This window comes from Rhinopithecus bieti, unplaced genomic scaffold (genome assembly GCF_001698545.2).
Source record: "Rhinopithecus bieti isolate Rb0 unplaced genomic scaffold, ASM169854v2 scaffold_10181, whole genome shotgun sequence".
Classification (NCBI taxonomy): Eukaryota; Metazoa; Chordata; class Mammalia; order Primates; family Cercopithecidae; genus Rhinopithecus; species Rhinopithecus bieti.
Window position 1 is genome coordinate 1,139,231 of NW_016806624.1, and position 14,070 is coordinate 1,153,300.

Genomic DNA, 14,070 nt, shown 5'->3' on the forward strand with positions numbered 1-14,070 from the left:
TATTGGCAGAAAATTAAATATAGGATCTGACATTTAAACTTATGGACAAAAAGTGAGAGTTACATTTCCATGTTAAGGACCATCATATTTGAATCTTTAGTATCAAAGAATGAAAAGATAAGCAAATTAAAAGTCTTTAAACAGAATATACCTTTTGTAGAAGGTTTTAAGTAAATATATATTGGCAATATCATCTTTTATAATTACCTTTTGTAATATGAAGCCATTACTTTTTTTAAGCATGGAAGAAAGATTGCATTAAAAAACATATACATACAGTTTACATGCCAGTAACTTTAGGTGTTTAAGAATAAAATATAATTAGTTCATTTTTATTAAATTCTGCAGAACATCTGCTTATCGCCAGGAGATCTGGACACTAACCCACTAGAATTTTGTTTTTGATTAGGTACACACTGACTGGTCATGTGGACATTTTATGTTTTTGTTATAAACTATAAGTCTTTAGATTTGAAAGCATCGTGGTTTCGTGTAACTGGATGTAATTATTCCCAACCGGGTTTAAAATCAACATCTTAGCAATGTTTTACAGACTACTTTAAAAGAAGTTATGTACAAGACGCTTGATCATATAAAAAGAATCTAAACTCAATCATTTCTCTTGTGGACTTAGTTTAGATTATTTCCAGTTGATCTGTATTTTCTACTCTCTAAAGTTAAAAGCTGCATTTTCCTTAATTCAAAAGTATGTGTTTAAGAATCCATTCATTTAGATGCATTGGTTTATAGAGTTATCCTGTTGCTACTGACTTAAAAAGAAAAAAAAGTCTGTAAATCTGCCAAGTGTGGGAGTAATAGTTGGAAGGAGCTCTGTATGCTGTTGGAGGAAGATAGTACAGTGTTGTAGGAAGATTTGGAATAGATTACTGGTATAGTCAACTCTTGAGTGTGAAATACCACACTGTCTAATATAACATTCTAGAAGAAAATTAATAAAAGACGAACGCAAGGAAAAAAAATGCATCTTCATAAAATATAGAGCTGTTTCAGCTGTCTATTCAAGGACTTTAATTATTACTTCATAAAAAAAAGCATTCTGAAATTATGAAGCTAAAATGAACCCCCAAGTACTCTTGATTCCCAGTTTTTAAGAAGTATGGAAGGAAGGCCTGATCAAAATTAAGTCAATTCATAATTCTTAGCACTTAACCCAGTATCTCATACGAGATACTGTGTTTATATCTCATAAACACAATGCTTTGGCTTAGTAACTATCTCTGTTGAATGAATGTATGAGTAAATGAATGAATGACCTGCCAACTGCATTTAGCTGACAATTTTAGTTTGGGTATGTATGTAATTTTTAAACTAATTATTGGATCCCACTAAAGAGCAAAATAGCCCTGAAAGTTAAGGGGTCTGAAACAAAATATTGGACTATGGGTCAGTTTTATTTTCTTCCTTGTAGTTTTGTGTAATTTTCCAAATTATTGATAACAAATATTATGTACCAAATTTTTTTTCAAGATACATACATTGTTAGAATTTACCTTAAAATGAAATATAAATCTCAGCTCGACTAACTCATATCTCATCTATGATTCAAATTGTAGAGGCCCTGATTTTGCAATAAAGGCTACTTTTGAAAACAAATGTAATTATAGCCAAACAACATTTCTAGGGTTAAGTTAAAGAAAGAAGAATTTTATATTGAGTTAATTCAGTTTCTACAAGTCAAGATAAATTTCTCCTTTCTTTAACTTAACCCTAGGAACCAGAATTAATGTTTCTGCCACTGAAACAAAACCAGATCAGTTGTATTTTGTAGTGCTGAGAATGTTTATTCTTTCCTGAGAAATAACCAAGATATATTATTGAGTGCCAGTGTTCTTGCTTCAAGTACAGTCATGTTTGAATGACTTAAAAAAAAAAAAAATCACACTAACCGATAAAAAAAAGTCCCCTGCTCACCCTGATAGAGGCAAAATATTGAATCAGGGTGGACGGATAATCTGAGCCACTGTTGCAGTTGGTAGTTGACTCCTATGACTAATGGTAGAGGTATCTGTCTAGGTGGACCGCATGGACCTAGTTATCTGCCCACTGGAATGACACAATGGGGAGATATCTGATGAATATCATGGAACATCTGTGAATGGATCACAACTATGCCTGATGTGAATCATTCTTCCCTCAAAAAATCTAAAGTTTAATAGTTAAAAAATTCCAAACTATTGTCGTCACATAAACTTAGTCGTTTGGCTTATTTTAGGGGTTGGGAGGGAAGGAATACAATACATACTCTAGGACATTTTGCCAGTAAGTTTTTGACTATGTTTAAGACCCCTAAGTTTAGGAAAACATAAAAAATGACTGCAGAAGGTGATCAGCAGGAGCCCGGGGTCACTGCAAGCAATAAAAAAAAGACTTTCTATAACTGCTCACCACTGTCATGGAGCTACAGGATTTAAGTCTCATGAGCTTGGTGGATATAATAGTTTGCCCTGTCAGTCTTTAAATTAAAGGGCTTAGTTAAATGTGTGCATAACATGGTAACGGAGGCACTCCCACCTGCAGAACTGCCATGATTTAGGGGAACTTGGGGGAAGCATTTGGTGTCCAGCTCTTTAGGTGATAGTTTCTTTCACTGAATGATCCTGTTTCACAGATATTTCCCTAATTTGTGATCACACTGTTTTTTTAGGGCATTACTACTTAAAACAACTGGGGGAGGAAAAAAGAAAAACAACTGAAGGATTGTGTGGGATTAGCTAGGTGTGAAGCTGTGGTTTCCTGGATACTGCTAATGCTGCTTTTACAACTCTTTCTGGGTAATTTAGCCTACCTGTTTATAGAGATGGGGTGGGTGAGTGGGGGAATAGCTTAGTTTGTGCTTTTATTTCTGTTGCCAGGAGTAACCTGTTACCGCTATATGATCTGAAACAGTTAGCATTGTCTTGTAGTTTGATTTGTTTCTCTTTGATATCTTGATATACCTATCTGCTTCTTTTGATTCCTTGACTAAAGAGAAAATGAGTATACATAAAATCTGTTCACCAGGAACATTTACAAATACGAGTGTTTGTGTCTTTGTATTTTGTGAAATGTGAGCAAGTTATGGTGAATATCTTTGCCAATAATTGATTGACATATATTTAATATTTTATAAACTGTATGGGCATATTGTTAGCTGTGGTAAACAGATCACATAGACTAATTTTTTAAAATGAGATAAGTTAATATTTGAATGAACTATGTATTTATTTGACAATGGTATAATCAACAAGGGGTCAACTCTGTTGGAATAAACAGACTAGTTGGCTATAGTCCAAAAGAGGCCCACTGCAATCTCTAAGTTCTGAACAATGAATGGGCTTTTAGAGAGATAAATACATAAATGGAAGAAAAAATGAAATGTGTGGATGTGATGTATTCCTAACAAAAACTAAATAGATGGGATTTGTTCTACAAAATATCAAAAGTAAATTTGTCCCTATTGTTCTATTTTAAATAAATATACAATCATTGTTTTGCATTGAAATGTATATTTGTACATTTTATCTGATAATATTATTTTGGGAAATCGTAATCTGTTTTGTTTTTTAAGGGAAGCACGAAGAAGAATTTACAAATGTGAATAAAATTGTTTAAGATTACCAATAGTTTCTTTTCTGGACTTGAAATAGTTATATTTCTAAATATGAGAACAATAACTTTGCCTAAAATTTCAGTATAATGACCAGGTCTTCTCTCCATTTTAGAGAAGCAGTCCAATGTGGAACAGATAAGATGGCAGCGATCCACTGAGGTCAATTCCCCACAGAGGAAAGCTATGCATACCTAACTTAATGGAAGGTAAACTTCTCTTCAATTAATGATGTCCTCCTTTTCTCAAGGTGTCCAAAGACAAGAGGTGGTCTGTAAAAGGTTGGATGACAACTCCATTGTCCAGAACAATTACTGTGACCCTGACAGTAAGCCACCTGAAAATCAAAGAGCCTGCAACACTGAGCCCTGCCCACCTGAGTAAGTAAGGGAAAGAAGTGAGAATTATTTTCTTCAGGTGCAAAGAGGAAAACGTTATGTATTCATGTTTGGAAATATATTTATATGATGAGAATAAATTAGACTGAAAAAAGGTAGAAAACATCCTGAGAGGAATTTTGATGTCTCTTTTACTGAGCAAAGGTTCTTATTTATCCACAGATTTCAGTTATTAACTTCTTTAAAGCAGGAACTTCAATGAATTTTGTTCTGACACAATGCTGGAAATGATCCTATTTCATCAATTCTAAAGCACACATCTTTTCACATTTTAACATCTCTGAAATTAGGATTCAACGTGCAGCGAATGGTGTCTCATGATAATAATTGACATTTTCCCCCTTTCTTAATGGTACATAAAAGAACATGTCTTAGATGTGATAAAATATAGTGATTTATTTACACTCCTGTCTTTTCTAGATATTTGTCCTAAAGCCCTAAGGATTTTTAAAGTGGTTTAAAAATATTCTGGAATAGAGTATCATGGCTTTAATTTGCTGACCCAGTTTTAAGTTCTGTCGTTGTAAGGCATCCTATCTTCTGAGTGTTGGGTACAGGCATAGAGGTATACTTCAGTCTCTTTCTGTTGATTAATGCAGCAAGTACAACTCACTGTAAAGGGATTAACAAGGAGAGAGCCCATTCATTTTAATAATGGTTTGAAATGAGACCTGCTCTCAATGAGCCACACATTATAATCTGTAAGAACAGAAGGGTTTCTTGATTGAGCAAAAGGCAATGATTATGTGAAAAAAGATAATGGATGTTGAGTTGATCATGATGAAAGTAATCTTTGTAGAGATTTTGCCTGAATGACGACTGCAGGAGAAAACGTGTGAATGGCATTTCATTCTTGTTTGAGAAATTGGATGAACTGTTACCTGCCTGGTTAGTTAATTATCCCAACATGAAACTGATAAGGCAAAAGAGAATAAGCAAATTAATTTGTATGTACCAAACTCTCTACAACTGGAGAGAAAAACTTTATAATGAAGCTTTTCTAAAAATGACTAGAGTGGAGCTACAAAAACATGGAACTTACAATACATGAATAATCCATGTCCCAAATAACGTTTAAACCAAGGTGCATTTCTTGTTCCAAAGCAATCATGCCTTATGAACTTCCATTATCTAAAGTCAGTATCTGCCTGGACATTTGAATCTTAAAGGTGATACTCACTACTAGTCCCTTGAAGAGGTGTAGGGTATTGGCAACCAAATAGGAAGCATAAGGAATCTAGAGTGATAGTTTTTGTTCTAAGACTTTTGTAATTTTACTTTGAGTTCTTTTCAAAATGTTATCACCATATAACTAATCTCTTAAAACCCAGACATGGGAAAGTATGGAAATGTGACCTATCATATGTATTACAAAGACAAGTTATTAAATTTTTTTCACATTCCTTTTTTCTGCCAATTATTTTTATAAATTTATCTCAAGAGAAACTGAAAAACTGTAAAGCAAAGGGATGCTTAAAATCCATGGGTCAGTTTTGTCCCTTTCCATGTTTCCAGTAACTTCAGCATATTTTCATGTCATTGTGAGTCTCAGCCTGTTACGTTAATTCTCTGACACTCATGATCTTAAGTAGTACATTTGGCATTTGATCAGCCTTTGAAGGCATCTGAGTGAGCCTGGTCACACCCTATTCCATTTTGGCCTAAGCTTTTTCATTTGTTTAAGCTTAAAAGCTTCAATGTCCAATGTCCTTAGAGATTTCAGTTGTTGGTCATTCCATCCCATATGTTGTGTGTTTGAGTACTACACTGGAGGTTTTTTTTTATAACAGTTTAAGGATAATTGACATATTGATGTACATTATTAAAATTAAGCTTTCTGTCTCCTTTCCTTATGTAGTTCTGAAGTGAAGTTACTTATTTAAGTTTGGAGATGGATTATGGAATTTGAAAGAAAAGATGCCGAGAATATGGGAAAATAGAAAGTTTAGTCTGATGGGGTTTTTTTTTTTTTGAAAGACCTAAATGTAGATATTTAAAATATTACTCATTATTAGCCTACTTCTCTTAGTTGCTTTTTAATTTATTCTTTAGTCTTTTGAATTCAGACTATGAAAAAGGAAATTTTAATTCTTCAAAATGGTTATTGTATATGCTTGACTTGCAGTGGGATTACATCCTGATAAACCTATACAAATTTGAAAACATTGTAACTTGAAATGCATTTACTTCACCTAACCGGCTGAATGTGATAGTATAGCCCAGTGCACCGTAAATGTGCTCAGAACACTACCATTGGGCAAAATCATCTGGCAACACAGTACACTGTAGAGTATTGGACATTTACCCTCGTGATAGCGTAGCTGACTGGGAGCTGCAGATTGCTGCTGCTGCCCAACATCTAGAGAGACTATTGTACTGCATATTGCTAGGGTAGGAAAAGGTTAAAATTCAAAAATTCAAGTAGTTTCTACTAAATGTGTATTGCTTTCATACCATTGTAAAGTTGAAAAATCATTAGGTCAAACCATCAAATATCAGGGATCATCTGAGATTCCCAGATGACATTGGTATTATAGAGATAGAAATCATAGAAAGGCCACTGAATTCAATAAAACTTTACATGAGTGTGAAGAAAGCAGATAGGTTTTTTTTTAGATGATCATGTGATAGGCAGATAAGCAAAAAGAAGAAAACAAAGAAACCTATAAACCACTGTTAATACTTTGATGTATATATTTCCAGCATTTTTGCTATGTGTACAGAGGCAGGTATATATAATAAAATTATATTATACTACTTATGACACTTTATAGTCAGTTCTCAACATTTTGAACATTTGAAGTCTTTGACAACATTTAGGAGATATGTGATTGTTTATTTAAATTGGTATTCCACTGTTGAACAATTTTGGCTGTATTTTTTATTTTGATTCCCTGGCAATAATGCAGCATTAACCATTTTTGCTTCTGGAACTGTTCTTTATAATTATATATGCTAAATAAAGAAGAAAATAATTTATAGTTCAAATGGAAGTACATGTTAGTCTTTGAGATCACATTGTCCAGTGACTTTCCAGAAAGATTGTATGAATCTATTTTCCCATTAACAGTCTATGAGAATGCCATTTCGTGGAAGTGAACAACAGTGGGTATTATTATTTTAAAAATAATCTTTCATTATTTTATAGGGGAAAAAGCCTTGATATCTAATTGCTGCTTTATTTTGCATATATTGGACTGCTGATGGGGCTGAACATTTAAAAATTATATTTAGTGGCCATTTGTATTACTTCTCTTTTGCCTTTTATCATCATGGCCTGTCCTATTGAACTACTTTATCAATACTTCTACTGAAGTATTTATTATTTTGTTACACATGGCCTGTCCTATTGAACTACTTTATCAATACTTCTACTGAAGTATTTATTATTTTGTTATTGATTTGCATGAACTCTTAATGTATTAAGGATATGAACTCTTTTATCTGTGTTCTGAATATTTTTTCCTAGTTTGTCATCTATTTTCCATGTCATTTATGGTGTTTTGATGTATTTTTACTTATAAAATTTAGAAAATCTTATTTAAGAAAGCTGTCAGACCTTTATTTCTTCATTGGTATACTGTTTAGAAAGGTCTTCCCCACTCTTATACTTTCAAAGTTTCTTTTTTTATTTTTAATATAAACATTGATCTATCTGAAATGTTTTGCCTGATTTGAGGAAGGGATCTATACTTATTTTCAATGACAATTGTTTTCCCTATACCATTAGTTTAAAGTTCTAAATGGTATTTTTTATCAGAAAGTATTTTTTCAAGTAATGAAATATTTCAAATGTCTTTAGTTATATTGAGATAATTTATAAGTACAGTGTACAAAAAGGGAGAACAGTAAGATTTGTCCTTATAGAGAAAATGACGGAGGACTAGGAAGAATAGACAAAAGAGGCATTGATAGAGAAATAATATTATGTTTATTTGGAAGACTTTGAAGACCCAGAGGAGGCCTTGCTGGGGAAACTTAGCGTGGTCATAGCAGCAACTCTTTTATGAGAAAGAATATAGTAGTCAAGGTAGTGAAGTGACTATGAATGAAAGTAGTGGGATCCATGATGTAGCCTTAAATAACTGGAACGGGAAAGGAAAGGAATTAATATTAAAGGATATGATTGGTAAGAAGCTAGTCCCCAACCATAAGAAAAAAAAAATAAGTTGGAGTTCAAAGAGAAAGGCTGAGTTCAGTTTTTATCATGCCGTGTTTTAATAGCAAGAGTATTTCTGCATATGACCTCATGTGAAGAATCTTTGAGTGATAAATATTATTCCTGTATGATATTGTGTTTTTAAAACTGTGAAAACCAGAGAGGTGAAAACAAGAGAACTATTCATTTTAATAACATTGTGACCAAGAATTTAAAAACATGTATTAATCAACTGCAAGTTGGAAGATACTGTACTTTGGGGAGAAATGGTTCCCTTTCCTGAGGGTAATCTAATTGGGCAAATATATATAAAAATAACTATAGTACAAGACAAAATCTATTAAGTATGATAAGAGAGTTATAAGCAAAAGTGCTGAAGGAAACTTAGGGTGGGAAGAGATTAATTTTTATCCAGTGGCTAGGTTTTATTTAACTGGTATATTTTAAGGTATAATGTTTAATAACCATTATTTTGAGTCATTGAACCTCACCCATGGACAACTATCATCTCTTATTTTAAGTTTAGAAAAAGATTCATCAGAGTCATCTATAAAACTCCAAAATTTAAGACCTAGGAAGAATCATGGAAATTATTTAGGTCAACTCCCATCATTTCACAGACTGAGGTATGCTAATATCCAGTGATGTTTTTCCCATTATATCAGACATCACCAGCTTTATAAGGTACAAATCAAATGTCTGGTGGCACTTTAATACATCTAATTTTGCTTGCTTCATTGACACATTCTCAGTTGCTACAACTTCAGAGATGTTTATCATGTTGATTTTAAAATTTACAAAACCTTGACTGTATAATGTTTAGGGCATAGAGCATTCTGCTTAATATTAGTTTCACTTTCCAATTAGCTGAGAAATGAAAACAATTTCTTTTATATTTTACCAACTTTTGTTTTGAAATTTTTTTTTAAGTTCTTTTAAAATGTAGGAAAGTTTTTTTATCTTTGTAAGTAGACAGTAGGTTATATAACTGAATCTCTCTTTGAGTAAAGATATTATTGTCAAGTTCTGAAGATTTTACAATTTTGCTATGTTGTGTTTATAAAACTTTGATGATTAGATCCTTGACTCTGGGACAAAGCCTAGGAACTCTCTCTCTTTTCAGACAGAAAATATGCTCTGCCATTTTCCTTTAAATTAAAAAGCAAATATAATGTTCTGGTTTATGATGATTATTTCTTCAAAAATATTCTGGTTTACCATGGTTGGGGCAAATTTTTTATACTGTCTCTCTTATTCCCTTCTCCAAATTATACTATTGTTTGTAATAATAAGAGATTGGGACTGTAGGTCAGATTACACAGGCTGCAGCAAGCCACTCTTATTTCAGACACTCGAACATGAATCCCATAATTGGTAAAGTCTAATGGCTATGAAGGACTTGTGAAGATGAAGACAATTTGATCACTGAGTATTGGGAAAAGCTCAGAAAGAAGTAGCCCCAGAATTGTTCCAGCTATAACGATTCAGCAATTTATATTCCCAGAGATAATTTCTGTATTCATGTTTTTACCACCAAATCTAGAGGAGGGAAAGAAGACAGAGAAAGAAAATGCCATCAAAGGGTCTAATACACGGAGAAGGAAGACAAGGGAAGCAGTATGTCTTAAACTGTGGGGGAGAGTGGAGAAACTGAGACAAGCAGATGCAGTGGTAGAATTGCAAAACTATTTAAATAACTCGGGTGTGATTTAATCCTTCAGAGAGACATGGGACGGGATGGTATGATGAGCAATAAAGATGCAACAGGGACTGAGTATGAAGCCTGAAATCAGAGTTAAAGTCAAAAAGGAAATTGGGAGGGTGATTAATACTTTTAATTTCATATATTCCAAGTTAAAGGCTAGAGTGATATATCTAGGTTAAGTTTCTGAGGAGAGATGGAATGTAAGAGGGGACAAAGAATAAAAAGACAGAGGTGTCCCTGACCCTTTGCAACACTTCTGAATCATTGTGGTTACTCGGGGCACCTGTGTTTAATTTGAAGGCCTCCATCCCTCTTACATTATGAGAACTAATGAGATCATGGCTGGAGGTGGTGTGACTGAACTGTTTGTGACTGTAATACACATTTCTGTTTTATCCCCTAATCTTGGTGATGAAATCACTGTTGCAAAGTTGAATCAGAGTTTCACTACGGCTGGCATGCAAGTTATTATTTTCAGTACACATTTTCCTCCTTACCAAAAATGGTGCTAACAACTGGGGATCATGTTCATCTGTGGAAAACAGAAAGGAAAGAATATGAAAATTACTTTAAATCTCCCTTGGAAAATGACTTAGAAAAAATGTTTGTGTCAGATTTTTAAAATTCAAAATTAAATCATCATTCTTTAAATGAATTTTAGGCTGAAAATTTGTAGATGTTGATAAAATACAATTTAAATTTGAAAAATTGGCTAATTATATTTTTAAATGCTGGTTTTCTTTATAAGTAAAGACAATATGAATAATAATGGACAAAGGCCAGTGTTGCTTAATTGGCTTAATGCAGGTTCAAATTTAGGATACCAGTACTCTGACTTCACTAAAGTATTATCTTCCATATACAAAACTGGCACAATGGTGCTATTCTCAGACATAGTGAGAAATTTGTTGTTAAGCTTTCCATATTCTTCTCTCTCAGGAGTCTGCCGCCCAAAAGCATGAGCATGTCCATTGAGAATAACTGCATGATTTATAATTATAGATTGAAGAAAGTGCCTTGTGATCCCATGCTTGTAACCTATATTTTACTATTCAGTAATGTTAAAATGAATTTCGATTGAAATAGCAGTCGATGGGGAATCTAGTCCTGATTCCATCATTGCTCTTTTCATGATTTTGGAGAACTGTTTTCCTAACACTGGATCTTACTTTCTTCTATAAAACAAAGCACAATGCCTTGAACAGAGTAGACATTCAGCAAATATTTAATAAATGAAATACAATATGTCAGTCAAGACCCTTGTTACAGATAACAAAACTTCAACTTGAGCTGGCTTCAGCACATAAGATTTATGTAACAAAGCTGAGGGAAATGTAAGGGGGACCTAGCTTGAGAAATGGCTGGAATCAAGGACTCACACACCATCCAGACATTCTAGCTCCTCTGCATTCTTTGAAACCAGCTAATTCCACTTGACAGGGAACCCAGCCACTGCAGCTCTGGACTCATCTTCTTATGCACCTTTGTGACCAGAAAGAAAGGGTCCCTTTTGCTCTAGTTGTGATATAAAAATTCTAAACCAGAATTCTCATTGATCTGATTTAGATCATGAGTTACATCCCTTAGACTAATTAATGTGTCCAGAAGAATGAGTCCTGCAGAAGTGTTGCAAAAAAAAACAAAACAAACCACAAACCCCCTGAAATTATATATGTGAAAGTTTAGCGTAAAGGTGTAGTGTACCTACAAATGTGAGACATGTTATTTTTTTCTAAGACATTTGCATTTCTTTCCACATTAGCTGTGTAGAAGCTGTTTTTAGGAGTCAAAAGGTTGAAACGAGATCTGCATGTTTTCATAGAGCTAGCTCAGAGCTCTGATCTTGCTGAAGGTGTTTTTAAGACTCCCATGTCCTCAGGATGGATATCTGGCCTTCTCTGTCCCTGTAAGGACATTCAAGTCGTATCTTCATAGAGGTTTATTTCTGGAAATTGAAGAACAAATCCCCAATTTCCTTACAGTGGTTTTAGCATAAAATTTTAATTATGGGGAACCTGCCTCAATGTCATAATAATAAAAATAGCTACTATTTCCTGTTTGTTACATGACAGACACTATGTTACAAGCATTCAGTGGTGTGCTAGAGCCAGCTAGTATTGATTCACAGGACCCTATTATTAGCATATCTTCTCCTGTTCACCTTTAGTATATCAAGCTGGTAGCTTGAAATTGGCCATAGTGAGGTTTTACACTACAAAATTGGCAAATGCCACAAATCAAAACTCCCCCACCCCGCTGCCATGGAGAGCCAGTGGTTAAACATTTACTAGCACACCACTGGGAGTTTTATATATATGACCTTATTTAACCCTCATGACAATTTTATGAGATTGATCATTGTTATCCTCATTTTAGAATGTAATAAAAAGGAGAAAAATAAAAGAGGTTTAAAGACATAGTGCACTTGTTTGAACCTGGGTTCTGCCTGCTCCAAAGCCCACACACTACACTTTAGAAAGCAAATGACAGTAAAGGTTTTCCTTAGCAGCTTCTTCATTTGCTATTTGTCTTATCAACCGACATTGAAATGTCAGCTCATAGTCCATGAGTGAAAGTGCCTTCACTGAGCTAAAAATCTCTGGATGCACTGAGGAAATGCTTTTCTGTGTTTCTTCCACGTTTTGCTGCAGGTGGTTCATTGGGGATTGGTTGGAGTGCAGCAAGACTTGTGATGGTGGGATGCGCACAAGGGCAGTGCTCTGCATCAGGAAGATTGGACCTTCTGAGGAGGAGACGCTGGACTACAGTGGTTGTTTAACACACCGGCCTGTTGAAAAAGAGCCCTGCAACAACCAGTCATGTCCACCACAGTGGGTGGCTTTGGACTGGTCTGAGGTAAGGAAATCTGAGGCTATATGTATATGTTTTGAAGTCTTAACTATCTATCCCAAAGCAGTTAATATTAAGGACACCTGAGCATCTTAGAACTCAACAAGTAAGGGCTGCGTAATAGTGAATTTGACCATGTTATATTTTATTGCTGCTTGTCAGGAAGTAAGGGTTTTTTTTGGGTAGGTAAGGGAAATCAGCGAGAAACTTGTCATCAATTTGGTTAAAAATAAGTCTAAAGTAAATTTGAAATAACATTATAGTGGGTACTCTTTATAAGTGGTTTTTCTCCTTCTTACTATTGAGCACATCACAAGTTTAGAATTTGTGATATGTGATTAAAAATTGAAGTTCAAAAGGAGAGTCAAGAACCTTTCTTACCCTAAAACTTATTGAAGATCTAGAATGACCTTTCCTAGGATCTCATTTGGAAAGCATAATTTTTAAAATATCTTCTTTCAAGTAATGTAGCAGCCTAATTACATAACTCTTAGGTATGAATTGTTATCAATTCATTATCACTTATGACATATCTATATCTATATATTTTATGTCTTCTATTTCAACTGTGGAAGAAACATGGAGCTGAAGGTTATAACATAGGAAAACGTCAAATTTGAAATTGATCATTCCCTTCACTTACATGAGGAAGACCTGACCAAGATAATGTTTTCTTGGCATAGATGTATACAAAATAGCCTAATAAAATCCAGAGCAACTCAGAAAATTACCTTATGAAAATGAGGTAAGAGGTAGTTAATTTTGACTCCTCAGTATCCATGAGATATATACATATGCATACTATATCATTTTCCACATCTCCTGAAGAAGAGCTGAAACCTTCTGTAGTGTGTGTTAAGTGTTAAGAATGAGTACCTTGCTATATAACCAGAGATATTTCTTTCAAGTTAGCAAAACAGGATGCATCTCAGACTCTATTCTAATATATCCTGCCAGAAACATTGTGGTACTTGCTTTGGGTATTTCCTGTAGACCTCATACATTTGTCAAAATCCAAACAAAAAGATTAAACGTTGTTCTTTAGGAACCTGGATGTAACTATTCCCCTGTGAATCTTACTGCTTGAGTGGCCTTATTTTGCTGGAGCAGAGGACCAAAAGAAGCACTGTGTTTAAGATGGTACATGGAAGTGGAGATTCTGTCCAGTTGTGGTTATCCATGGAATCTTTGGCAGGAATTGGGAGTGTTCTTCCAAGTTTCCTGGCCATAGTCCAGCTTCAATAATTACATTCTGCCTACCTAAGTTAGATTTTTTAGTTATATATTTCAGTCATATGTAGAGATATCCTTGGTATTATTCTGTCAGTGTTTATGGAAAACAGTATGGACT

General features: G+C 34.1%; 1 protein-coding gene across 1 annotated transcript in view; it reads left to right on the plus strand.

Moving 5' to 3' along the window:
• Window positions 1–14,070, plus strand: part of ADAMTS6 (ADAM metallopeptidase with thrombospondin type 1 motif 6) — a 344,308-nt gene that overhangs the window by 297,780 nt on the left and 32,458 nt on the right. Inside the window, exons 21-22 of the mRNA XM_017877113.1 lie at window positions 3,858–3,987; window positions 12,521–12,725. Of these exons, the coding sequence (XP_017732602.1) occupies window positions 3,858–3,987; window positions 12,521–12,725 (335 nt within the window). The remainder of the gene's footprint in view (window positions 1–3,857; window positions 3,988–12,520; window positions 12,726–14,070) is intronic.